Source organism: Macaca fascicularis, chromosome 16 (assembly GCF_037993035.2).
Source record: "Macaca fascicularis isolate 582-1 chromosome 16, T2T-MFA8v1.1".
Classification (NCBI taxonomy): domain Eukaryota; kingdom Metazoa; phylum Chordata; class Mammalia; order Primates; family Cercopithecidae; genus Macaca; species Macaca fascicularis.
In genome coordinates this window covers 69,146,535-69,173,415 of record NC_088390.1, presented here as the reverse complement: position 1 = coordinate 69,173,415, position 26,881 = coordinate 69,146,535, and the positions used below count along the sequence as shown (strand labels likewise).

Below are 26,881 nucleotides of genomic sequence, written 5' to 3'. Positions count from 1 at the left end.
CCCCATTTCCCATCCATTGTCTGTTTCTCATCTCCTAGCCAGAATGATCTTGTTAAAAGGTCAGCCGGATTAGCCGTTCCCACTGACTTCCCACTATCCTGAAAATAATGCTAGATTCTACCACTGCCTTCAAGGCCTTGGGCAATCCTGCCCTGCCTCTGACTCCTCTCAGCCCCAGCCCATCTCGCCTCCTTGCTGGTCCCCTAAAGCACCAGGGACGCCCCCCTAGCCCTGGCCCAGGCCCAGATTGTTTTTGTTTTTGTTTTTGAGACGAAGTCTTGCTCTGTTGCCCAGGCTGGAGTGGAGTGGCATGATCTTGGCTCACTGCAAGCTCCACCTACTGGGTTCACACCATTCTCCTGCCTCAACCTCCTGAGTAGCTGGGACTACAGGCTCCCGCCACCGCGCCCGGCTAATTTTTTTGTTTTAGTAGAGACGGGGTTTCACCGTGTTAGCCAGGATGGTCTCGATCTCCTGACTTCGTGATCCGCCCGCCTCAGCCTCCCAAAGTGCTGGGATTACAGGCGTGAGCCACCGCGCCCAGTCTGGCCCAGATATTTTTATTGCTCACTGCCCCACCTCCTTCAGGCTGCGGTCAATCACAGTCCCTCTAATGGCTCTCCCCAGCCACACAGGCCACACCAGCAGCTTCCCCCTGGTTCGCACGACTGGCGTTGGTTAACCTTCCTTCGTTGGCATCTGCAGCTCAAATACCAGCTGAATGAACCAGCAGATGAGTAAAGGTCCTGCTGTCGATTCTGCCTCCTGTGGTTTCAGAGCCCAGGCTCCCTAAGGACACATGTGAACTTTCAGGCCGTTAGAGAGCAGTTGTGATGGCTGCCTTGTAAGGACAGTGATGTGGAGCCCCCACCCAGGGCCGGCCTGGAGACATCAAGTGTCCGCAGCCTAGAAACGTCAGTAACGCCTAGCACTTACAGAGCCCAGAGACACTGTTCTAAGTGCTCTGCATAGATGATCTCCCTTGATCCTCACATATCCTTAAAACAACCCTAGGAGGTGGGTCCGGTTCTCCCCACTGTGCACATGTTGAGAGGTGTGCTAAGCTGCCCAAGCTTGCAGGGCTGGCTGCTCAGCAGCAGATGGCCTGGCTCCTGAGTTCTCACCCACATTCGAGCCCCGAGGAACAGAGAGAGGGAGGCGCAGGCCCAGAGGGGTGAGCTCCTGAAGATCGGCGGGGGGGTGAGGGTGGGGGGGGGGCAGTGAGAGTGTCCCCTAAAGGCCCAGAGACAGAAGCAAAATGGCCAGCTGCAGAAAACACCTGTGGTACAAGCTCCGAAACGACAGTTATCTCTGAAGGGACGGACGTAAAAGAAGCAGGCTCAGCACAGGACAAGGCAGAACCTTCTCTTTCAAGCCTCTTAAAGGTGTTTTATTTGTTTCTTTTTCCCTTTTAAAAACAATAATGGCACATTGAAAAAATCAACTACAGAGAAAGGGCCATGTCTTTGAGTCCATGTTCACATTGTCCCAAGCTGTTGCACCAGGGGCCGCACACTTCGTCCTGGCTGGGACTGTGGCCTCTTGGAAGGGTACTGGGCCACTCCAGGGCTCGGCTGCTGCTCCTCCTGGATCCACTAGAGGGTGGGAACTCCGGGCCCTCCCAGACTCCTGCTCCTCTGGGACCCCAGGACTCTGGCAACCCCTTCCATTGCTCCAAACCAGAGCCAGGAGCTGGAGATGTTAGGGAACTTATTTTGGTCCCCACAGGGGACTCTTCCTGGGCAGAGCCCTCCCCCGCCCTGCAGGAGATGACACCCCAGCCCAGCCCAGCTCCCACCCTGGGAGGTTGGGGTGTCTCTCCCCAGTCTCCTCTCCAGCCCAGCAGACACCACACCTGTGCCCTGATTCTCAGGCCCGACCCACCTAGGCCCCTCCTGCCAGGCCCCACAGCTACCCCGGCAGGAACAGGAGTGACGGATGCTCAGCCCCTTCAGCTGACCCTCACCAGGAACAAGAGGGCTCCCCAATCCCCAGGGCCCGGCTCAGAAGGAAGGGGTGGGGGAGGAGTGAGAGGGAGCAGGGTGAGGCGCACAGAGCTCAGATTGCCAGGTGGGAAGAGAGATGCAACAGATCTGCCCAAGGGGACAGGGGAGGCTCCTCAGGCTCTGCAAAGAAGGGGGTCCTGGGGCGCCTATCAACAGGCCTGGGCCGGGGGCTCTGGGGAGAAAGAGGCTCTCGTTCCCCCTCCCATCCTACCTCTGGTTACTGTGGGGGCACAGGCCCAGGTGACAAGACCTCAGGCCCCCCCAGAAAGGGAAACGCCACGCTGCACTCAGCTGGGTCTCAGCCCAGCCCTCGTGGGAGGGTGGCACCCCACCAGTCCAGGCCCTGCCCAGCTCGGGTTCCCAACAGCGACTCCCAAGGGCACCCTTCCATAGGCCAACTGGACAGGCAGCTGGTGGGGGGCCAGACTGACCTAGGGCCCCAGCTCCCCAGCTCCTCCCGCCCTGGCCCTGCCCACGCGCCTGGCTCTATTCTTGCTGCTCATTCATTTCCATGTCTGACACCAGGATGTTCTTCTCAGTGGCCTCGGTGGGGCTGGAGCTGCTGCGGCTGTAGCGGGCGCCCTCAAAGGCCCCGCGCTCGATGCTCTGGCGCCTCCGGTAAAGGATGAGGGCCGCAGTCAGCAAGGCCAGGAGCAGCAGCACCGCCATCAGCACCACCACCAGGGCCGCTGGGTTCTCTGGGAGCGCTGCCAAGGCGAGTGGGTGTGAAAGGTCAGGTGGGCGTTAGGCCCGGCAGCGCTTCCTGCCTGCCCACCGGGGGTATTGCCTTTCACTCACCTGATGGGGAGAAGCTGCTCTGCTCAGCTGTGGGCAAGAGGAGGGGGCCAGTTAAGAACAGCAGTGATCACCGTAATAATCACTTAAGTAAACATAGAAAGCACATAGGCCTGGGCCGGGAGGTCTGGGGAGAAAGAGGCTCTAGTTCTCCCTCCCATCCTACCTCTGGTTACTGTGGGGGCACAGGCCCAAGTGACAGGACTTCAGATTCCCCCAGAAAGCAAAAACGCCACGCTGTACTCAGCTGGGTCTCAGCCCAGCCCTCGTGGGAGGCCTGGATGTCAGCCCCTTCCCTAACTCACCTCATCTTCACTAGCACTCTAGGAGGTCAGGACTTTTTTCTTTTTTTCTTTTTTTTTTTTTTTGAGACAGGTCTCGCTCTGTTGCCCAGGCTGGAGTGCAGTGGTGCGATCTCGGCTCACTGCAGCCTTCGCCTCCAGGGTTCAAGCAATTCACATGCCTCAGCCTCCCAAGTAGCTGGGACTACAGGTATGTGCTACCACGCCCAGCTAATTTTTATACTTTTTGGTAGAGACGGGGTTTCATCATGTTGACCAGGCTGGTCTTGAACTCCTTGACCTCAAGTGACCCGCCCACCTCAGCCTCCCAAAGTGCTGGGATTACAGGCGTGAGCCACCGCACCAGTCTGGGACTACTATTCTTCCCATTTTACATACGAGGAAACTGAGGCCACAGATTCTGCCCACAGTCACACCATTGATAAGTGACATGGCCGGGACTTGAACTCCATCCATGCCCTTGACCATTACAAAGTGACAGGGGGTTGCTGACCTCCTAAGCCTTGTGGTCTAGTTTGGATGATAAGCTTCAGGTCCGTCCCAGACTAATTTATCCTGGGGGGTCCCAGCTGCCCCCAGTCTGGTCTGTTCAGGCCTTCCCATTGGCTGTGTCCCCTGCAGATTGTGTAGCAGCCCCCAGCCCCAGCCCAGGACCCTCGGCACGGGGCGGAAGGAGGCTGAGCATGGGCCTGCCCGGCGCTCACCACGAGGAAGCTTGCAGACGACGCCCATGGTGACGTTGGTGCAAGCGCCAGGGCGCCACAGCCCGCTGTTGCTCTGGATCCAGTAGCAGCTGTTGTGGCTCAGCATGCTGGGGCCTAAGCCAGGGGGCCCCCAGTTGGAGTAGTTCACAGCTGTGTTGTCCTGCCAGACCAGGGTGCCTCCTGCGGGAAAGAAGGCGCTGAGGGAGCAGGGACAAGGTGGGGCAGGAGTAGGTGGCGGAGAGCAGGCCTGTTCTAGAACCAACTCCCCCTCCCCTGACAAGCCCCAGGGCAAGGCTCAGGGCAGAGTGGAGGGCAGCCCCCTATAGCCCGAGGCCTGATCTCCCCACCACACACACAAGGCACCCACCTTTAGGGTTGAAGTTCATGCCCAGCCAGGCGCCCCGACTCTGGCCCTCATAGCTCTGCAGGTGCTCCCAGACAAACACGTTCTCCATCTCATCCAGAATAGACAGGACTGCTCCGCCCGCTGGAGGCAAGGAAGGCCCACATCAGGGCAGATGGGTCTCCGGGGCACAGAGCACCCCCCAGAGCTGCCCCAGCCCTCTTCTCTGCAGCCTGAGTGGAGGATGGTGTGGAGTCTGTGGATTCATGCATGCGTGTGCACGTGTGCGAGTGCGTGGGGGGCAGCATACGCACATAGTGTCATGTATGGTCTCTGCATGTGAGAACACGAGGGCGTCTTCTGCAAGTGCTGATGGGGAGAAAGCAGCGTGGGGATGTACTCATGGATCTGAGTGCCCACGAAAGGCGGTGCCACTGCCTGCCATGTGTGGGCTCTGGCCTGGTCACCCACCTCTCTGGCAGCGCTGTCGCGCCTCCTTGTGGCCCAGCAGCAGCTCCATGTGGAAGGAGTAGCAGTGCTCCCGGAAGGGGATCCACGCGGAGTCTGCCAGCCCCTGGGGACAGCTGCCATGGTAGCTTATTCTTCGGGGAGGAGGGGGCCCTGTGGGGGTACAGGATTAGGAAGTGGCCCAGCACCCTCCCCAGGGCCACCAACACCTTGCCCACACCCCGCCCTGGCAGATGTTAGCAGCACTCACCACTGCTAACCCCGCACACAGCCCCCTGCAGCTTGGTGTCACAGCTGGTGGTGTGCCACGCCCCGTCCACATCCACGTAGGTACAGCCCCCCGGCTGCTGGGGCTCCCCGTCCTGCCAGCCCACATAGTTCAGCGGCTCCTCTGAGACCCAGGAGTACCGCCGAGAGCCCTGGGCATGGGGGGCCATGGGGTGGGAGGAAGGGAAGAGTCAGCATGGGATGCGGATAAGGCGGGGGGCAGGAAGGGGCAGGGAGGGGAACCCGGGCAAGGCTGGGGCCCAGGGCAAGAGTGTCAGGAGCCCACCTCCTCGCCAGCCAGCCCGATCCAGAGTGGTGTGCGCAGCCCTCGGGCAGCCTGCGTGAGGAAGGCCTGGGTGTAGGGGTCAGGCACGTAGGCCAGGCTGGCATTGCGGCTCTCGCACAGCAGGAGGGCATCGTGCCAGCGCAGCGGCTTCTGAAGCAGCCGGAAGGTGCCGTTGAGGTAGGAGAGTTCAGTGCCCGGGGCGGGGGGCAGCGCTGCTGGGGACGGGCTCAGGGAGGGGTCTACAGGGAAGGGGTCAGGGTTCAGGCTGAGCTCTGCTTCCCTCACCCCATTCCCAGGCACAAGGCCAGGAGAAGGCCGGACACCAGGCAAAGACCAGGTCTCCACCAGGCTCGGTGCTTGGCCCAGACCAAGGCTCAGTAGATGTCAGCCCCGTTATTATTAATAATACTTGTTTGCTAACAAATGGACAGGGAGGCGAGGGCCTTGACCTCCTCCTACCCAAGGAACCCGGGACAGAGGCCACCTACGCATGGAGCTAGAGGTGTCTTGGACCTGCAACGTCAGGGTCCTTGACACCACACATGCCAGCACTTCATGCAGCCCAGCATCTAGCTCTCCCCCCGACCCAACGAGCCCTCCATACCCCCAGATCTTCCTCCTGAGACCCGTGGGTGCTACTGCCTTTCCATCGTATTGGCACCTTGCCTTCTGCCCATCTGCTTCCAAAGCAGAGCCCCGCTCTGCCAGGGACCATGATTCCTTCCTCCTGGCATGGCCCCAGCATCCAGCCCAGTGCCAGGGCCCCGCTGGGGTTTCCCAGGTAACTGGTGACACATACCCGTGCCCTTCTGGCAGATGAACCCATGGGTCTCCTCCGTGCAGCTCCGATCGTCCCAGCGGCCAGTGAAGTGGGCTGAGGGACTGTGCAGGACCACTGCGCAGCTGGTCTGAGGGGAGGAAGCTGCTCAGGGGAGCCCCAGCAGCTGCCCCCCTGTGCTACTGCCCCCAAAAGGCTGCAGTGTGAGCAAAGAGGCTGGAAGAAGGGAGACCCCAGGGCAAGGGGAGACACTGGGGCAAAGGCAGCCCCACAGGCTTAGGGCAGCGGGGTGCGGAGGGGAACACGGAGGGCATCCTCACCGGTTTGTTGCCGCTGGGAGCAGGGCTAGGGCCAGAGGGCTCCCCAGGTGCCCAGTTGGCATACATCAGAGGCTCCTGCTCCACCCACTGGAAGTCCCTCTGCGAGGCGTGGAGGCCAATCCAAAGGTCAAAGGTCACATTGGGCAGGCTGGCTGTGATGAATGCTGCAGTCCCCAGAAGAAGTTGTGAGTGACTCTGCTATAGCTATTTGTGGGGACAGTGTCAGAGGATACTGGGGACTCCCCATAGGCTGGCCCTACCTTGCTCTAAGGGGTTTGTGATGGTGACCAGCTGGGCCTCTTGCTGTTCACAGGAGAACTGTGCCTCTGACCACTTCACTCGGCTCTGGGGGTCCTGGCCCTGGACCTGGAAACACTGTGGGGCAGAGGTGGGGATGTAATGGCCAGCCCCACCCTCCCATCCACAAACCCTGAAAGGCCACTGTGTGCCCCTCAGCAGCAGGTCCTGGGGGGTCTTCGAGGGCCGGGAGAGAACAGTATCTGAGAACCAGGACAGCTGGCTCTCCTCGGAGCAGCCTCCAGCACCCTCCCAGCTTGGCACTGCAGATTCACATACACCTGCCCACACTCCAGGGGATCTTTAAATGGGAAGATTTCTTTGGGCCATCAAAGGCTATGACAACAGTGCCTGGGCCAAGCACTGACGGGGACAAGGATTTGTCTTGCTTTCTGCTAAACACCCTTCCGAGTGTTGTCTGACATCCATTGTCTTGCCCTTTGAACTTACATGATCATCTCTAGGATACTTTTTTTTTTTTTGAGACGGAGTCTTGCTCTGTCGCCCAGGCTGGAGTGCAGTGGCGCCATCTCTGCTCACTGTAAGCTCCGCCTCCTGGGTTCATGCCATTCTCCTGCCTCAGTCTCCCGAGTAACTGGGACTACAGGCGCCTGCCACCACACTTGGCTAGTTTTTTGTATTTTTAGTAGAGATGGGCTTTCACGGTGTTAGCCAGGGTTGGTCTCCATCTCCTGACCTCGTGATCCGCCCACCTCGGCCTCCCAAAGTGCTGGGATTATGGGCGTGAGCCACCATGCCTGGCTCTAGGACACTTTTATCTTTATTGTTGAATGATCTATTAGCGGCAGCTTCTAACTCTGTAATTTTACATTTCTTTTTTCCCACTTTCATTAGCTCCATAAGGTTTCAAAACAAACAAACAAAAAAAACCCTAGGTAGGAAATCTTTCACCAAGTGAAGACTCTTTCTTAGAAAATGAATGATATCTAATGATTTTCTGCTCAGGGGCAGTGTGATGGAAAATAAAGGGTGTTGCCTGTAATCCCAGCACTCTGGGAGGCTGAGGCGGGCGAATCACCTGAGGTCGGGAGTTTGAGACTAGCCTGACGAACATAGAGAAACCCCATCTCTACTAAAAACATAAAATTAGCTGGGCGTGGTGGCGCATGCCTGTAATCCCAGCTACTCGGGAGGCTGAGGCAGGAGAATCGCTTGAACCCAGGAGGCAGAGGTTGCAGTGAGCCAAGATCGCACCACTGCACTCCAGCCTGGGCAACAAGAGCGAAACTCCATCTCAAAAAAAGAAAAAAAAAAAAAGAAAAAAGAAAAGAAAGGGTGTAGGGAAGCTTTGGAGTCATAAAGACAGGGGTGGGATTCAGGCAAGGGGGCGATGTCAGATTCCAGCTCTGATAACCTTCTGGCCTCAACTTACTCCACTGTAAAGTGGTAATACAAAGCCTGTCTTTGGGGTCATTTTAAGGATTAAAGATAACAGTACATGACACAGTAGGCACTTAACCACTGAGAGCTCTGACTATTAATAATTAGCTCCAGCACCACCCTTATTGATGCAGATGGCAGATTTGGGGTAAAAAATTGTAAGCCCAGAAATAATGCAGATTTTGAGAGGGTCTGTCACAAGAAGTCTTTCAAGGATTTGGTTTCACAGAAGTAGTTTCAGAGCTATGCTGAGGCCCAACTTAAATAGCAAGTAGAATTCATCATGCACTTGGAAGCAGCAAGGTCACACCAGTACTAGCAAGAAGTGACAGCTAAAGGGAGAGGGTATTCAGTTCAGTCCAGCTGACACTCAGGACGTCCCTGCCACATGCAAATGTATTAAAGGGTACGGCAGGTGCTAGTGGCCCTGCCCTCCAGGAGCTTAAAGCTAGTGGAAGAGGCTGTCCCACAAACCAGGGGTCCCCGGCCTGTTAGGAGGTGAGCAGCGGGTCAACGGAGCATTATGGCCTGAGCTCCGCCTCCTGTCGGAGCAGGGGCATTAGATTCTTTTTTTTTTTTTATAGACAGAGTCTCGCTTTGTTACCCAGGCTGGAGTGCAGTAGTACGATCTTGGCCCACTGCAACCTCCGCCTCCTGGGTTCAAGCGATTCTCCTGCCTCAGCCTCCCGAGTAGCTGGGATTACAGGCACCCCCACCACGCCCGGCTAATTTTTGTATTTTCAGTAGAGACAGGGTTTCACCATGTTGGCCAGGCTGGTTTCAAACTCCTGACCTCAGGAAATCTGCCCACCTAGGCCTCCCAAAGTGCTGGGATTATACCCAGCGCCCAGTCAAGATTCTCATAGGACTGCGAACCCTACCGTGAACTGCACATGCGAGGGATCTAGGTAGCGTGCTCCTGATGAGAATCTAATGCCTGATGATCTGAGGTGGAACAGTTTCATCCCAAAACTATCCCTCCCCTCCCCCAGTACATGGAAAAATTGTCTTCCAAGAAACCAGTCCCCAGTGCCAAAAAGGTTGGGAATGGCTGCCATAAATGCTTTACCTCCATCCAAATGCTATAGGGACACAAAGAAGGGCACAGAACTAGTAAAGCCAGATGTATGAGGGCAGGCAGTGAAGGAGTGAACACCCTAGCATACTTCCAGAGCTTTCCATAGGCCAGGCACAGTGGCACACAACTGTAACCCCTGCCCTTTGGAAGGCCAAGGCAGGAGGATTGCTTGAGCCCAGAAGTTCAAAACCAGCCTGGACAACATGGGAAAATCCTACCTCTACAAAAAAATAGAAAAATTAGCTGGGCATGGTGACATGAGCCTGTAGTCCCAGCTATTCAGGAGGCTGATGCAGGAGGATCACTTGAGCCCAGGAGGTCGAGGCTACAGTAAGTAAGCCATGATCGTACCACCGTACTCCAGCAGTTTCTGAGACCAAGCAAGACCCTGTCTCAAAAACAAAAACAAATCAACTTTCCACATGGCAGGAGAGTAACTGCTATCTTGACAATGATGCATTACGAAAGCGACCTATTACATATATAAAATACATTGTTTAAAAAGTGAGTGGAAAAAGAACACGTTTTTGGAAAAACTTTATAACATGAGAGATGCTCAGAAATATGATACAGAGGAAGAAGGGTTGGGTAGGAAATTATATTATTTAGTATGAGCTCAATTCCATGGAAAAAGGCAGGAAGGAGAATAACAAATATTGACAGCTGTGATCTCTGGATTATGTTGGGTGAGTTTTGGTTTCTCTTGTGTATTTTCCAAAGTTTTAGTAATACACATGCCTTAATTTTTTAAGGTAGAAGAGGTGTAATTTGTTTTTTTGTTTTTGAGACAGAGTCTCACTCTCTCGCCCAGGCTGGAGTGCAGTGGCACGATCTCAGCTCACTGCAACCTCTCCTCCAGGGTTCAAGTGATTCTCCTGCCTCAGCCTCCCAAGTAGCTGAGATTACAGGCGTCTACCACCATGCCCAGATAATTTTTTTGTATTTTTAGTAGAGACAGGATTTCGCCATGTTGCCCTGGTTGGTCTCAAACTCCTGACCTCAGGTGATCCACCCGCCTCAGCCTCCCAAAGTGCTGGGATTACAGGCATGAGCCACCGTGCCCGGCCGTGTAATGTTCTTTTGAATATTCTGAGGAGGGCAGGAGATCCATGACACTAAGAGGCTAGCTGCCTTCCTCAGTACGACAAGGATTTTTGGATTATATTATTCAGTGTTAACTAATCTAATCTTCACAATTTAAGTGTTCTTAAAATGTCCTGCAAAGAAGCCATGACTGATTAATACCTATGACCCTGGCACATAACAAGGAAAATGACAACCTTCTCTTCCTGGTATAAACTCTTTGTCAAATGCTAGGCAAAAACAATGAAGGACTTATCAGTCCTAATAAATCAGTCTGTGCATGAAGAAATAACCACTGTGGGGAAGAAACTCACACTATGGAGGGAGTGTTTTGAAAACATGCTTAGAAATGCATCCATAGTGACTAATTTTAGTGCCCCAAGCTTTCCTACCTGCACACTCAAAACACTTGGAAAAAGAATTTTCTAGATGGGGTCTTGCTACATTGCCCAGGCTGGTCTCGAACTCCTGGCTTCAAGTGATCCTCCCAGTGCTCAGCCTCCCAGCCTACTAGCCAATTTTTAAACGAAAATGTTTCTTTAATTGGTAGAAGGACTAAAAATGGGGAGAATTATTTAGTAAGTCCGGCCAATGATGGATGAACTTTTTTCACTTCAATCTATTTGTCTTTGCGAGGCATCTTTAACCTATAGCAACCATGAAATGCATGTTTTGAAATAACTTGGATTTCCAACACATTAGACCTGTGAGTCATGAGTCATAAAGTGTCAGACTAAGATTTTCTAAAAGCATGAAGTATATGCAATCACATTGCTCTTATTAAAATTATTTAAACAATAATTTTTTTGTTGAACAACCTTCGACTTTCATGAACTACGCAAAATATGGAACCCTTCAGGAATTTGCAGAGCATCCTTGTGCAGGGCTGTGCTAATCTTTTCTGTACTGTTCCACTTTTCATACATGTGCTGCCAAAATGTGCATATTAAATAATAATTATTATAATTGATCTTTTTTTTTTTTTTTTTTGAGAAAGGGTCTCACTCCATTGCCCAGGCTGGTATACAGTGGCACGATCATGGCTCATTGCAGCTTCTACCTCCCTGGTTCGGGGGATCCTCCCACCTCCCACCTCCTGGGTAGCTGGGACTACAGGTGCACACCATCACACCTGGTTAATTTTTCTATTTTTTGTAGAGATGGGGTCTCTCCATGTTGCCCAGACTGGTCTGAACTGTTGGGCTCAAGTCATCCTCCTGCCTCAGCCTCTCAAATTGCTGGGATTACAGGTGTGAGCGACCTCTCCCAGCCAATTAATCGCTTTTGAGTAAGCATTTAAAAAATGTTTTCATACCACTAGTAAAAAAAAAAAAAAAAAAAAAAGTTTTTTGTTGTTTTTTTTGGGGGGGTTTTTTTGAGACAGAGTTTCACTTTTGTTGCCCAGGCTGGAGTGCAATGGCACAATCTTGACTCACCACAACTTCCACCTCCCGGGTTCAAGCGATTCTCCTGCCTCAGCCTCCAAGTAGCTGGGATTACAGGCATGCACCACCACACCCAGCTAATTTTGTATTTTTAGTAGAGATAGGGTTTCTCCATGTTGGTCAGGCTGGCATTTAACTCCTGACCTCAGGCGATTCACCCGCCTCGGCCTTCCAAAGTGTTGGGATTACAGGCGTGACCCACCACGCCCAGCCAAAAAGATGTTTTAAACTTAAAAGTATTTTAGGCCGGGCGCGGTGGCTCAAGCCTGTAATCCCAGCACTTTGGGAGGCCGAGACGGGCAGATGACGAGGTCAGGAGATCGAGACCATCCTGGCTAACACGGTGAAACCCCGTTTCTACTAAAAAATACAAAAAAAACTAGCCGGGCGAGGTGGCGGGCGCCTGTAGTTCCAGCTACTCGGGAGGCTGAGGCAGGAGAATGGTGTAAACCCGGGAGGCGGAGCTTGCAGTGAGCTGAGATCCGGCCACTGCACTCCAACCTGGGTGACAGAGTGAGACTCCGTCTCAAAAAAAAAAAAAAAGTATTTTAAAATCTTTAGCTAATGTTTTATACTCTTTTGTTCTTATACATATTTTACTATATATAATCTTAGTCATATTAGTATGGAAGTAGGTTTTATTTACACACACATATTATACATATATAAGTTAAATGCACACACATATAGTTTGGTTATGTAAGCTCAATATTTTGTTTTACTAGTACGAGTTCATTATCAAAATCTTTGGCAATCAGGCCGGGCGCAGTGGCTTACATCTGTAATCCCAGCACTTTGGGAGGCTGAGGCAGGTGATCACCTGAGTTCAGGGATTCGAGACTAGCCTGGCCAATATTGTGAAATCCCGTCTCTACTAAAAATATAAAAATTAGCCAGGCGTGGTGGCAGGTACCTGTAATCCCAGCTACTCGGGAAGCTGAAGCAGGAGAACTGCTTGAACCCGGGAGGCGGAGGTTGCAGTGAGCCGAGATCGCACCACTGCACTCCAGCCTGGGTGACAAGAGCAAAACTGCTTCCCAAAAAAAAAAAAAAAATCTTTGGCAATCACTGATCTAGAAAACTCACCAAAGTATTTGGACAACCTTGCTTCCCAGAGGACTGGAAGGTGCTACTACACTGAGTCATTTTCCAAGGAGCCTGGCCCTGGTACTGGGGCCAGATGAAAGAGAAGTTGGTGGGTACAGGCAAGAGGCCATGAGTCTGGTGCTGCCAAAAGGCCAGGACTCCTGAGGCTCAGCCTTTCCCTGTTCACATCCTCTCCCCTGACTCCCTTGGGTGCCCCCTTACCACCTCCTACCTTGTTGAGGAACTGGATCCAGCCAGAGGGGCAGCCCCCCAGGGCTGTAGTTGGCAGGTCTGGGGGCTGCGTTTCTTTGGTGACGTTGCTGCGCTTGCAGATGTAGGGCAAGGCTGTCAGGCACCTCTGGTCCCCCCAGTCCTCTGTGGAAAGGGGAGGGGAGGGCAGTCACTCCCAGGGCAGAGCAGGGCAGGGCATGGCTGGCAGCACACTCAGCCCCATGCCCTGAGAGGAGGCTGGGCAGAGGCTCAGGGCCTGCGTCCAGCTCCGAACTCAAGTCTTCTGGACCATGGAGACAGGCACACCCCTCCTGGGTCCAGCCTTTATTGGGTTGTGGGAACACAGAGAATGAGACTAATGACTTCTGCCCAGGCTCTCCCAACATCAACCCTCTGCACAGCTGACTGTGCACTCTGCCCCCACCTTGCCCTCACCTCGGCTGGCTGTCATGTACACGCACTTCTTGTCCTTGCCGACAGGCCGAGGTTTGCCTGGTGCCCAGGAGATGAAGTTTATAATGGAACCATCTGTCCATCTGCAATGGCATGGAGCAGAGGTAACTCCAGCACCGGCCCGGGCTGGGCCTCCACTGGATGCAGCAATGAAGGCCGCAGGAATGGGGGCAGGGAAGGGCCCAGGTTCTGGGGTTTAGTGGCTGTAGGCTGAGGAAGGGGGGCTACTGAACTCAGGGCAGTCAGAGACCCAAGGACCTGGTGCCTCCAGATAAGGCCCCAGCTGTCCCTGGACACTTGCTGCTCCAGAAAAGAAGCCTGAGGACTCCAGGGCAGGAAGCCCAAGGGCAAAGACAAGCTCAAATTCTGATTCCCAGGTGCTCCTGGTCCTTCCTGCCCCAAGCCCTGCAATGCATGATAAGTAGGCACCAAATACAAAGAGGCCCCTGGATCATACGTTCTGCCCACTTCCCGAGAGGGCCTTAGTCATGATGAATGACCCCAGACGTAATAGGAGCTGCCATTATTTAGTAACTGACGTGCTGGATGCTGCATAGAACTTCACATATGTTATTTCTAATCTTCACAAAAATCTTACCAGGCAGGCCTCATATTCCCATTTTCAGATAAGAAAACCAAGCCAGGAAAGGTTCAGTCGCTTGCTCAAGGCCACAGAGCCAGCAAGGGGCAGGGCTGGATTCAAATGCAAGTCTGTCTCTGTGCTGTGTGTGTGGACAGCCAGCCCCCTCCACATCTGCTGCCTGCCTGGGTTCCTACCTGAAGCGCCCATCGCTCTCAGAGGTGTGCAGGCCGATCCACCAGTGCTGCTCCTGGGCCCGGGAGAACTGGAGAAGCCAGGCGGGCAAGTGTGGGTAGGCAGCCGCCTGTCCTCATCCCGGGCCTGCCCTCCCCCAGCCCGCAGCCCCCTGCTCCATCCAATGCCCACCTTCTGCAGGTTATGGCCCAGGAACTCTAGCTCCGCCTGGCTGTGTACGGAGGTCAGCTCAGCCTGGAACCACGTGCAGATGCGCTGCGCCTGCGCCCACGTGGAGTGGTGCTCAAAGAACTTGTACTCGGCCTCCTGGAAGCGCAGCCATTCCCGTCGGCCTGCAGGAGCAGCGCGGGCGTGGGAGCGGCGGCCAGGCTGAGGCTGCACGCCAGGCCCGGGAGGCTGCACGCCAGGCCGGGGCAGAGCCAGGTGGCAGCAGGCAAGCCTGCAGGCACACCGGACCCAGGCAGGCACCGCGCCAGGCCCCAAGCTTGCCTCGCCTCCCAGACGGAAGCAAACAGGGCTGCGGCTGCCTCCATCCAAGCCGACCCAGTCCCCCTTCTCTCGACCGGAACTCCTCATCCTCTCCGTTTCATTCAGGCCTGCCGGGCCTCATCCCAGAGTTGACACCCCCCGCCACGCGATGGGTAGTGGGATGGGCTGGGGGGGCCTCACCTTGAGGGCTGTCGTCGGGCTCCCGCACGTCTGTACCTAGGGGACAAGGACAAAGACACTGTGGAAAGGAGACCCTCCTTCTAATTCCTGGCCCCGCCACCCTTCACTCCATCCCGCGTCCCCCAGCGCCACACCAGCCAACCTCTGGGAATCTTGCAGATCCAGTCCAGCTGTGTGTCGCACTGCATGGCCACCCACTGTAGGGAGGCCAGGTCCAGCACTGCGCAGCCCCGGATGTCGTCGTCGTCGTGCCGGCTCCGGTCAAAATTGTGGTAAGAGAACTGCAGGAGGCGGGTGGAGGGAAGAGAAATGTGAGGCGCAAGGTGCAGGCCGCCCCCATGCCCAGAATAGGTGAACAAGAGGCCTGGCCTGAGCTGGGATTTCTCACCCGGGGCTGGGTGCCCACTCTCGGACCTGCTTTCCTGAAGCTGGCTCCGACCAGGGGCCCGGCCCCCAGGAAAACCCACCCACCTCCAGGCCCTGCCCCAAACAGGCCCCGCCCACCAATCCCCTCCCACCTCACTGTCCCAATTACCCCAGGCCCCCTCACCCCTAGGCCATCGCTCCAGCGCCAACTCTGACCCCCTCTGGGATCCCGACGGTTCAGGCCGATCCAGAACCAGTGCTGCTCGTGGATCTCGGGTTCTGATTCACTTCAGCACAACCCAGGAGTGGGGACGGAAGAGATGGGAAGTGAGAGGGGCAGGGACTCGAATGTGCCTCCTGTCCCTTGCAGCTGTGACCGGGGCAGCCCCCAGGGCCTGGGGCCTCTCCATCTGGGCTTCACATTGACCCCCATCGATACACCGTTGAGGCCACTTTGATAAAGTTCTCCCCACAGACAGAGCTGGAGAGAGTTGGACTAAGCTGTCCACTCAGAAGGCAGTGGCCCCTCCCCTTCGTTTGGGTTTCTTTTGGGCGAGGGTGCCCTGCCCAGCAAGATTCTGCAGGCTTTTACTTTACAGAGTTTAGGAAGTTCAGATGAGGAGGCAGCAGGGATCTACCGCTCTGGAGTTAAATAAACCTGGATTCAAGTATCGGTTCACCCATGAACTTGGGCAAATAACTTATCAACTCACAAGGGTCAGGGATTGACATCTATGGGTTGTCGGGAGGCCTGAGTGAGGATTATGTTTAGCACAGTGCCTGGTACGTGGTGAGAAGTGATGACCATGAGCTATTGTAATTATGAGTCAAATAATGTAATCTTGATGTTTGCTGAGAGGAGAGATCCCTTCAACTAAGCTATCAGGAAGCCTGGATCTGTCTGGATTTTCCCAGTGCTAGGGGATTCCAGGTGCTGATGCTCAGAGCCCAGGACACAGACGGTGTCTCAGAGGGATGCCCATGGGCACATCCTCACAGCTGCGGCCTTTCTCCTCCCATCTCTCAGGAAAAACTGTTGATTGAGGAGTGTGGGTCATTGTGGGATGGTGTAAGGTGAGGGGAAACAGTTGCCAGGACCAGCTGGTAGGAGATTTTGCAATGGGGTGGGAGGTACATATGTAAGGTTGTGAGTCTGTTGGGACGTTGCTGGGGGGGTGATGATGAGCAATACACAGTCTCCTATGAGTGTGTGGCTCACACAAGCATGTTCTCCCAAGACGCCAGGGCACCATGGCTACTTGAGTGGGGACAAGATGGTCCTGGCACCAGCAGCAGATATAGGCCTCCCTGGGGTCACCCACACTCTGCCATTCCCACCCCTCGCCCAATGAAACCACGGGTCTGTCGGCCACGCCTGCTCCTACATGTGAGCAGGTGCCCTCCTACCACGCCTCAGCCCAGCTCAGTACCCGAAGATCTTGTTGAGCATGTTGGCCACAAAGTGCTCCTCCTCATAGCTGGCCAGGCTCAGCAGCTGGGCCCCCAGCTCCTGGCAGGCCCCCTGGGCCTGGACCCAGCTCTTCTTGTCCTGCAGCCGCTCAGAGCTGAACACCTGCAGGGGCAGAGTCCAGCTGTCTACGCTGTCCCCACCGGCCCACCCTTCAGGGGGCACCTACTACCTTTCCCACCATGGCAGAGGAAGGGGCTGGAGCCTCACTGGACGGGGCTCAGGCTAGCTAAGGACAATCCTGCAGATGAGGTCCGGGGAGGGGAGCTGGCACAGTCACCTCCTCGTGAGTGCCCCTGAGCCCCATCCCCTGACCAGCAGGGAGATCCAGGCTCTAATCCCAGTAGAGCCACAGCTTAATGTGGGTAAGTCCCTTCTTCTCCCTAGACTTCAGTTTCTGTGCATAATAAAAGACCTTGGACTCTGCCAGTGGCTCCCAAACCTAGCAGGATTAGAAATACAGACTACCAGGCCCAATCCAGACCTAATGAATCTAAATCTCCATCGTGACACCTAGATTTTATTTTTATCAGGTTCCCCAAGCAATTCTTAAGAGCAGCTAGACTGGCCCCAACATTTGGGAACCTCTGAAATCAATGATCTGTGGTTCCCTCAATTCCTCAAATGGTTATTGAGCACCAGGCCTCCAGATTCCATGGACAAGTCCTCACCAGAAATCACCTGTCCGCAGGCTGGTGTGTCTCTGGATTGTGGCTGGACCCACTGGGACCTCCACCCAAACGGTCTCTTTGCTCCTGTCCTCCCCCTGCCCCCCACCCTGCCAACAGGCTGCCCTACCTTATAGCAATACCGGAGTTTGGGGTCCGAGGCCCAGCCCTGGGGACAGGAGCCAGTGAGGCTGGGTGTGGGATCTGGCCCAGGCAGCTCCGGCGTCACTGGAGTGCCCAGGCTCTGCCGGCAGATGTAGCGGGCCCGGAACGAGGTACAGTTCTTCACCTCCCACAGCCCCATGGCGCTGCCAGTGGCCAGGGCCACGCAGCCCCCACGGCTGTACCCTGAAGGAGAGGGAAGGGAGACCCAGGCTCTGAGAAGGATTCATAGTCCGGTCCTCCCTCACATCCCAGCAGGGCACCAGCACAGCCCTCACACTGGGAACCAGTTTGGCCACCTCTTCAGAGACATGCTCTCTGGGGTTGGGGCCGGGAGGGAGGAAGGGAATGGAGGCAGAGCCCTGGCTCTGGGTTCACTCACTGTGAGGGCTCAGGCAAGCTGCTTAACCTCGCCGAGCCTGCTTCATCATCTACCTCATCAGGTTATTGAACGTGTTAGAAAGATAATGAATGTGAAATGGTAATAATAGTAATAACAAGCACTTGTATTGCGCTCAGTATTCTAAACACTTTTTTTAATGAGCCCAGATAGAGAATTTTTTTCTTTTTCTTTTTTGTGAGCCCAGATAGAGAAGTAATCTAGACACTTTACACACATTATCTCTTTACACCTATTAGCACTTTACATATATTTAAGACTGATATCATCCCTATGAGAAAAGGATCATTATCCCCATTGGACAGATTGAGAAAACTGAGGCTCAGAGGATGCACAGCTAATAGACGGCAGAGTCAGGATCGGAGCCAGGCAGTTTGGTTTCAGAGCTCGTGCTCATAGCCACTACACCACACTGCACCAATGATCCATTTATGGGGCTGCCCTGGGGCTCGGCAGGACCAGTCCACCCCCACCTCCCTCCTCACTTCACCAAGGCACATTAAAGAAGGGGCTCACCGGGCTGGTCCCGGTTCCAGTGGGTGTACATGACTTCATCCCCGCTGAGCCAGCGGAAGGAGCCGGTGCTGTTGAGGTCCTGCAAGGCCGTCCAGAAGTACTCGCCCTCCCAGTTGTAGATGAGGCTGCTGACGAAGGCCTGCTCGAACCTTCGGGAAACGGGCTGGTCAGGGCAGGGATCTCCCCCTATCCCAATCCCCCACCCACAGGCCAGACACCCTGCCCCGGAAGCTCTGGTGCTGCACCTGACCAGTAACTTGCTCAAGAAAGCAGGGACCCTTGGGAGCCCTGCAGCTGACTGATGGAACCCCCCCAGCTGCCCCTTCTACTCTCTGCACCCCGTGCCTTGCTGAAAAGAAAGTCGAGAAAATCAGACACAGCCAAGGCCTATCTTTCTCAGGTATCCAGCCCACACCTGTGCCTGCCCGGGCCCTGCTCAGGCCCCGCCCTACACTGGGGTCACTTAACAAGTGAGAGTCATTCTTCTGACAAGATTTAAAAACACCCTGGAGCCCACTGAGGTTCAAAGGACTCCAGGTGCCTCTGGGCATGATGGCGGGATGCTACCCCGTTTGCTGGAGGCGCCACATTAGGCCCAGACATGGGCGAGGGCTAGTCAGGGCACCTGCCCCTCCTATACCTGTTGGTGATGGTGACCAGCTGAGAGCCGTGGTCAGTGCACAGGCGGCGGGCCTCACTGTAGGTCACTTGGTCCTCTCCCAGCCAGTAGCAGGATGGGCTGTGCCACGTCCAACCCTGGCTCAAGAGTGGACAGAAGAGGGGTGTCTGTAGGGAGGATGGCTCTCCACCCTCAGCCATAAATCCTGCGGTGGGAGATGCCATCAGGGACATCACTGAACGTGCTCAGGACAGAGGGGACTGGTTTGAGTCCTGTGCTGTGTTCTGCACCCCATTTCTCCACACTCCCCCTCCTACCATCACCCACAGCTGTGGAAGCTGGGGTGGAGGCCCAGCCCCAGCGTGACTGATCGGCAGGCCGCCAGCGACCGGCCAGTGACCTGGCTCGGGAAGATGAATGGCCCTTCAGGCTCCTCTCTTGGGCACTTAAACCAAGAGACACAGTGGGGAAATGACTGTTGGCTGGGAAACCACAGCTAAAAGCTGGGGAGAGCTACCAGGATGGGAGGGGATGGGCAGTCCTCCGGAGCCTGGCAAAGCTGGAGTTGGCGCAGGATGCTCCTGGCCTGCGGGTGGCAGGAGGGGCTCAGAGACAAGACCCTGGCAGGCAAGGCTGGCAGGAGGCAGGGCAGAAGAGAAGCAGATGTGGTATGTGTGGTGGGGGTCCCATCTGCCAGCAGGGGCTGTGCTAAGGCCCCTGGTGATCCTGGGGGGTTAACCGTGGACCCTCAACACTCCCCACACAAATTCCAGGCTGGCCTTTGGTGCCAGAGAAGTTGGTAATTCCTCTCTACCCCTCCCTTCACCTCTTCCCGGCCATGACACAGTCCCTGGGCCAGGCACTGTCCTTGCCAGTCCCCAGACTCTGCAGCTGGGCTCTGCTCTCCCCTCTGCTTCCTCCCCATGGGGCCATGTCTGTTAGTGTTTCCTGTTCACTCTCTGGGGGAGGCTTTAGGGTCCAGGTGGGTGTGGTAGGGGCTTAATCCAAAGGAAAACAGAGTGAGGAGCCAGCCTGGCTGCCAGGGGCTGCTGGGAGGGGCCAAGGGCCAAGTAGTGTCTTTTAGAAGCAAGCTCCCCACACCCATCACAGCATTCGCACCCCTGAGGGTCTGTCACCCCCTCACACCCTCAGTCACTCACTTACCCCCCACTCACTTATACAGCTTCCATTCCTTGACCCGCCCCCACCACCTCCCTGAATATCCTCTAGAAGCCCAATGGGGTTGGAAACACAAGGATGGGGAAGGTGCAGCCCCAGCCTGAGTAGCCTCTCTCCTCCCAGGGAGACAGACCAGCACACGCCCTGTGTCAGACTGCAGAGGAGGGGGAAGGCAGGACTGGGGGGGCACAGGGGCCACACTTCACTTCGGCAGCCACTGCTGGACATGACTAGGCTGGACTCTGAGGGGGCACTTGGAGGTAGACCAGCCCCCACCTCCCTGTTCTCTGCTATCTCAAGGAAGTGGCTTCCCCCACGGGGAGGGACTCAGGACTGGGCTGGGGGTGGGGAGCTCTGCTTCCTCCCAACAGCCCCCACCCACCCCATCCCATCCAGTATCACTCCTTCAAGAAAGGAGCAGTTCGGAGCGCTCGGGGAAGGGGGTGCCAACGAGGGGGCGATGCCATGCGAGGCAGCAGGAGTTCATCCATCCCTCCCTCCCCTGGTAACCCCTCTGCCTGGTGGCCCCACTCAGGGCAGCTCCAGAAACACCCTCACCTTCCGGCAGCCGTGGTCCTCCTCGGCAGCGCCCTGGCTCAGCTGGCCTGCCTTCTTGCAGATGGACGGCAAGGACTGGTTACAGGGACTGTCATTCCAGCGGCCTTCCTAGGGACAGAGGGTGAGGAAGAATCTCAACCCCCACCTCCCCATAAATCTCCCAAATCCTTCTTGGAATCTGGTTGCTACAGCTAGACCTGTCTCTGACTTGCTGTGTGATTCTGCCGTCTCTGTGTCCCAGCTGTGCAATGGGGAAGGCAGGATGAACCCACAAGCCTCACAGGGTGGATGAGAGCCCAAGCAGTTCATGTGCAAACGCCTTGAAACTTAACAAGCATTGTCTAAATGGGAAAGGCATCCTGGCCTGTTGCGGTGGCTCAGGCCTGTAATCCCAGCATTTTGGGTGGCCAAGGTGGGCGGATCACTTGAGGTCAGGAGTTCAAGACCAGCCTGGCCAACATGGTGAAACCCCGCCTCTACTGAAAATACAAAAAATTAGCCGGTCATGGTGGCACATGCCTGTAATCCCAGCTATTTGAGAGGCTGAGGCAGGAGAATCGTTTGAACCTGGGGGGCAGAGGTTCCAGTGAGCCAAGATCGTGCCATTGCACTCCAGCCTGGGCAACAGAGTGAAACTCCATCTCAAAAAATAAAGAATAAAAATAAAAAAAGGAAAAGCGTCCTTTTAAATTATTGATAGCTCATTTTATAAACATCAAAAACAAACTGGCTAAGATTGTTAGAGTATCTGATGGCAGGGGAGACAGCTGGGATTCCCAAGGCTAGTGCCTGCAGGGCCAGGGTGAGCAGTGGCCAGTGTGCCCAGACCAGAATCTCAGCTGATGAAGCTGAGGAGGAATTTAGTCCTCGGCCCCTGCTTCCGTCTTGGCCCTCCCCAGTATCCACTGGCCCCTAGTCAGCAGTATGTCTGCCTCTAAGCTCCATCCTGAGGGCAGGCGTGTTTGTGTATCCCAGCACCCAGAAAAATGCCTGGCACATAGTAGATACTCAATACGTAATTGTTTTAAAATTCTTAAATAGCATCCCCTAAGGCAAATGACTGCCACTATAGTCCCCAGCATTGTTTGCAGTATGTGACAGCAGAACATCCTCTCTGTCCCTAGGAAGGGTGGTCTGTGTCACTACGGCTTTCTCCTTTTTTTTTTTTTGAGACAGGGTCTTGCTCTGTCACCCAGGCTAGAGTGCAGTCATGTAATATCAGCTCACTGCAGCGTCTGCCTCCCAGGTTCAAGCGCTTCTCTTGCCTCAGCCTCTCGAGTAGCTGGGATTACAGGCATCTGCCACCACGCCTGGCTAATTTTTGTATTTTTAGTAGAGACGGGGTTTCACCATGTTGGCCAGGCTGGTCTTGAACTCCTGACCTCAAGTGATCCACCCGCCTCAGCCTCCCAAAGTGCTGGGATTATAGGCGTGAGCCACCGCACTCAACTGGCTTTGTCCCTTTTTAAAGGGTCTTTCTTCTCTGCTTGAAGCCCTTCATCAATTCCTTCACTTCCACCACATCTAAGCCCAAACCATGGCAAATTGTCATAACCCAACAATTTCTTGAGATGACAGGACCCTGGGCTGGGTAGAGCACTGGGGGTGAGGGCTGGCAGAGAGCAGCCCTGCTTGCAAAGTATCTGCACATAATGTGGGTTCTGATGCCACCTTCTGGCAGGGAAGGGCAGCTGGGAGGAGACCAAGAATGCACCAGGCACTGCGCCTAAGGTTTCCCGAGAGTTAATTCCTCCAATCTCACCAATGACCCTCTAGTAACTTGCTCAGGGTGACTTGGCTAGCTGGAGGTGGATTCAAGTCCCAGCAGTCTCTCACGTGGAAGGGAAGGCATTGGTGGGGAGGAGGGGGACTGCTGAGAGGCAAGAGGTTCCAGGCAGGTACTGATAATAACTAGGATATCCTTCAGCTGGGGTAGCACCTGGAGGTTGGGGGTGTATTTTGTGGCCCTGTGATAGGGAGAGGGAGGTCTCACCGGGCCCCAGATGGTGACACAGTCCTCCAGACTGTCCCGGAAGTTGTTGGGCTCAAAGGGGTGCCAGTGGGTGAAGCTCACAAGGCTCCCGTCAGACCACTCAAAATTCATCTGCAGTTTCAAATCGTTGAGGCCGATCCACAGCTCCTCCACCTCTGGGGGTGCAGCAGGAGAGGAGGGGAGAGAAGACATTGAGAGGTCAGCCTCAGCCACCAGTAGGGAGGAAGGAACATTTTCTGAGGCTCCTGGGCAGGATGGGTGGGGCAGTGGGAGGCCCTACCCTCCACCCAGACACATGGGCGGGCAGCTCCTCACCTTGCTTGATCTGCTTGGTGATGAATTCCAGCTCTGCCATGCTGTGGATGCTGACCAGGTCACCACCGCCCCGTAGACACGCCTTCTTGGACTCCTGCCAGCTGCGCTTCTCGGCCTGCAGGCGGTAGCAGTGGCCCTGGAAGGGCTGCCAGCTTGGCTCACACTCCACCTTCACATTGGCCCACCTGTCTGCAGAGACCCATGAGGCCGCTGCTCAGAGACCGAGCCACCCAGTCTGGGCACCAACCCACTGGGTTGATGTCAACACAGGCGAGGCCTCCAAGTCACCTCCTCTCCAAACTCTCCCAGGTCAATCCCGGTCCCAACCACAGGTCTTGGAAATGCTAAAAGAATAAAATCTTACAGGGCTGCTGGAGCCCCAGGGGCAGAGACCCAAGTAGTGGTGGCAGATTCCACCCAGGACAGAACAGTTCCTCTGGCTGTGGCTCTCAGAATACAATGGGTGGGCCAGGCATGGTGGCTCAGGCCTGTAATCTCAGCACTTTGGAAGGCTGAGGCTGGAGGATTGCTTGAGGCCAGGAGTTCAGGAACAGACTGGGCAACAAAGGGGAGACCCTATCTCTATAAAAAATAAAAAATTAGCCAGGCATGGTGATGTGTGCCTGTGATCCCACTACTCAGGAGGCTGAGGTGGGAGGATCACTTGACCGGGGAGGTCAAGGCTGCAGTTAGCCATGATTGCACCACTGCACCCCAGCCTTGGCGACACAGCAAGACCTTATCGCAATCAATGCATCAATCAGTCAATAAACAATGGGTAGAAAGTCAGGACAAACCAGCCCCATGAGCCTCAGTTTCTTCCTCTGTAAATGGGGTTTCCAGCTATGAGATTCAAGCTTGGCTTGCGGCCACCCTGCCTAGTAAATGGAACCACTGTTATTCTCTCAAATAACATTTATTGAGCACCCACTCTGTGCAGGTCTGGGCAGCCCAGGAGGGAGAAAATTGGGAAACGGGGCCTTGAGCCACTAATGGGGCCCAGGCAGGCCCAGCAGGAATCTGAGGTTTTGGTGGGTGGGCGGCCGAGAACATTAGAAGGTGCTCAAAGTCACTGCAGATCGGCCCCATCCCCCAGCTGGGGCTCCTTCTCTTGCTCCTTTCCCCCTCCAAACTCCTAACCCTGAACCCCAGGGCTGAGAAATCCACCCGTCCCAGGCCCTCCCTTGCCCCAACTTCCGTGCCTTTCAGGTTCACCTTCTAGGGGTTGGGGTCCGAGGGCAGCTGAGGCAAACGAGCTCTTACTTGGTCTTGGCAAGAGAAAACAGGACTTCACCAAACCACCCACAGTGTCAGGCTCGGGCAGGATTCTGCCTAGCCGGGCAGGAAAGCGCGCGCCCACTAGAACACGGCCTCAGACTGGGATTCCAGTAGTCCAGCCACACCTGCTCCTGGAGACCCGGCAAAGCTGGGCGGGCGGAGAGCCCGACCGGGCTCGCTCTCTGGCTCAGGACCTGTCAATCATCTCTTGTTAGCCAATGAGCTAAGACCTGAGGCTGGCGCCCCAGACAAGCGGATTTTAGTGGCTGCTGAGACCCCAGGGGCCTCAGGACCCGGAAGGGAGCTTGGGAAATGTGGATGCTTTGGGGACACGACGGCGCCTGCCTTCGAAATGACAGGACTTTAAGTGATGATACCGGGAAAGCAGAACCTGCCTAGAATATGCCTCGTGCAGAGAGATATGGGCTGGGGAGAGGGGCGGAAATCCGAGGTCTTAGATCTGTCTGCAGTTCCGGGAAGACCCAGAGGACAGAGGACTTGGTGGGGGCCACAGATAGGCTAGGCATGCCCACACCCGGGCCTCCCAGCGGGTCCCTTCCTTCAGAAAGCTGCTTCTGGGAGGACTGGGCTAGGGCCCAAGGCTCCCTCCAGCTAGAGATGAGGGTGCCTTAGATCGGGCTGCTGACGTTGCAAGCTTCTGCTCCTGGCCCCTTAGGGAATGAGAGATAAAGCAGTGGTCAACAGTCCTGAATCAGGCCGGAGCCCTGGCTCACGCCTGTAATCCCAGCACTTTGGGAGGCCGAGGCAGGTGAATCACTTGAAGACAGGAGTTCGAAATCAGCCTGGGCAACATGGTGAAACCCCATCTCTAAAAATACAAAAAAACAAAACAAAACTAGCCGGCCGTGGTGGCGCACGCATGCCTATAATCCCAGGTACTCGGGAGGCTGAGGCATGAGAATCGCTTGAACCTGGGAATGAGAATCGCTTGAACCCGGGAGGTGGAGGTTGCTGCAGTGAGCGGAGATTGTGCCACTGCACTCCAGCCTGGGCAACAGAGTGAGACTCTGTTTCAAAAAATAAATAAATAAAAATAAAAAAGCCGGATGCAGTGGCTCACGCCTGTAATCCCAGCACTTTGGGAGGCCAAGGTGGGCAGATCACCTGAGGTCAGGAGTTTGAGACCAGCCTGGCCAACATGGTGAAACCCCGTCTCTACTAAAAATACAAAAGTTAGCCGGGAGGTAATGATGCCCGCCTGTAATCCCAGCTACTCAGGAGGCTGAGGCATGAGAATCCCTTGAGCCTAGAAGGCGGAGGTTGCGGTGAGCCGAGATGGCACCACTACACTCCAGCCTGGGTGACAGAGTGAGACCTTGTCTCAAATAAACAAAAAACAAACAAACAAACAAAAAAACAGTCCTGAGATGATCATTGGCAAGACTTCCATGGTCAGGAGCAGAAATTTTTATCTGTAAGCTCTTTACTGTCTGGGGTTAGTGTTTTGTTTGTTTGTTTTGTTTTGTTCGTTTGTTTGTTTTGTGTGTGTGTGTGTATTGCCATGTTTTCTTTGTAAAAGTCTCCTCACCACCACCCCACAGCTTCCCAGGCAACTGCATAGCCCCTCCAATCTACACCATAGTAAACATCCACAGCCAACTACAGAAAAACTCCTTTGTGCCAGGCCGGATCTCCAGCCTTCCTCACAACAACCTTGCAAGGGGGTTGGCTTTATTCTCCATTTACAATGAGGTCTCTGCACCCCAGAGACTAAGCTGTTTGCCCAGGGCCACACAGCAGTAAGGGGCAGAATCCCCAAAGCAGGCCCTGACCATTGCCCCAACTCCTCCACAAGGCCCCTAAAGCTGTCTCTGATCACAAACGAGAACCAGACACTCCCTGGCTTAAACACCTGCAAACTCTCCCCACAGCCTACCCGGCCCCACCCAAACTTGGCCCAGCAGCCAAGACCCTGCAGAGACTGGCTGCAACCTGCCTTTCCTTCACCATGCCCTTTAAGCCAGGGCTTCCCAAACTGTACCTGTACATGAATCATCTGGGGATCTTGTTAAATGCAGGTTCTGATTCAATTACTCTGGGGCAGGCCTGACTGTGCATTTCTAACAAGCCCTCGGGGGATGCTGCGCCGCTGGTTGGAGGACCATACTTGAAGTGGTTAGAATCTATACTCCACCCAAACTGCAACAGGCACCATCCATTTGTTTTTCTTTTTCTTTCTTTCTTTTCCTTTTCTTTTTTTTTTTTCTTTTTTCTTTTCTTTTTTTTTTTTGAGGCAGGGTCTCATCTTGCTCTGTTGCCCAGGCTGGAGTACAGTGGTGCAAGCACGGCTCACTGCAGTCTCAACCTTGCAGGCTCAAGCAATCCTCCCACCTCGACCTCCCTAGTAGACAGGCATGCATCACCATACTCAGCTAATTTTTAAAAAATATTTTGCAGAGACAAGGTCTCGCTATGTTGCCCAGGCTGGTCTCGAACTACTGAGCTCAAGCGATCCTCCTGCCTTGGCCTCCCAAAGTGCTAGGATTATAGGTGTGAGCCACTGTGCCTGGCCATCACTCACCATCCCTTAAAGCTGCAATGTATTTTTTTT

General features: G+C 54.9%; 1 protein-coding gene and 1 non-coding gene across 4 annotated transcripts in view; both read right to left on the bottom strand.

Annotated features, from left to right (window-relative positions):
• Positions 1-1,363: 1,363 nt before the first annotated feature.
• The window catches only part of MRC2 (mannose receptor C-type 2), a 65,991-nt gene continuing 40,473 nt past the window's right edge, over positions 1,364-26,881 (bottom strand). Inside the window, exons 1-25 of one of the 3 annotated variants that reach the window (XM_074020060.1) lie at positions 24,247-24,442; positions 23,032-23,220; positions 22,717-22,871; positions 20,724-20,831; positions 19,008-19,123; positions 18,368-18,516; positions 17,420-17,637; positions 16,584-16,726; positions 15,338-15,440; positions 14,930-15,068; positions 14,788-14,823; positions 14,290-14,450; positions 14,121-14,188; positions 13,326-13,426; positions 12,892-13,034; positions 6,530-6,644; positions 6,270-6,433; positions 5,971-6,079; positions 5,172-5,410; positions 4,869-5,037; positions 4,622-4,771; positions 4,175-4,294; positions 3,808-3,987; positions 2,805-2,831; positions 1,364-2,713 (exon numbers count right to left, since the gene is read on the bottom strand). In XM_074020060.1, coding sequence (XP_073876161.1) covers positions 2,493-2,713; positions 2,805-2,831; positions 3,808-3,987; positions 4,175-4,294; positions 4,622-4,771; positions 4,869-5,037; positions 5,172-5,410; positions 5,971-6,079; positions 6,270-6,433; positions 6,530-6,644; positions 12,892-13,034; positions 13,326-13,426; positions 14,121-14,188; positions 14,290-14,450; positions 14,788-14,823; positions 14,930-15,068; positions 15,338-15,440; positions 16,584-16,726; positions 17,420-17,637; positions 18,368-18,516; positions 19,008-19,123; positions 20,724-20,831; positions 22,717-22,871; positions 23,032-23,071 — 3,174 coding nt within the window. In that variant the 5' untranslated portion in view covers positions 23,072-23,220; positions 24,247-24,442 and the 3' untranslated portion in view covers positions 1,364-2,492. Of the gene's footprint in view, positions 2,714-2,804; positions 2,832-3,807; positions 3,988-4,174; positions 4,295-4,621; positions 4,772-4,868; positions 5,038-5,171; positions 5,411-5,970; positions 6,080-6,269; positions 6,434-6,529; positions 6,645-12,891; positions 13,035-13,325; positions 13,427-14,120; positions 14,189-14,289; positions 14,451-14,787; positions 14,824-14,929; positions 15,069-15,337; positions 15,441-16,583; positions 16,727-17,419; positions 17,638-18,367; positions 18,517-19,007; positions 19,124-20,723; positions 20,832-22,716; positions 22,872-23,031; positions 23,221-24,246; positions 24,443-26,881 lie in introns of those variants that run through there. The other 2 variants (XM_005584614.4, XM_074020061.1) reach the window with 2 other exon arrangements.
• Positions 10,968-11,073, bottom strand: LOC123569580 (U6 spliceosomal RNA). The gene has a single exon (XR_006693402.2). It is a non-coding gene; the product is annotated as a U6 spliceosomal RNA (small nuclear RNA).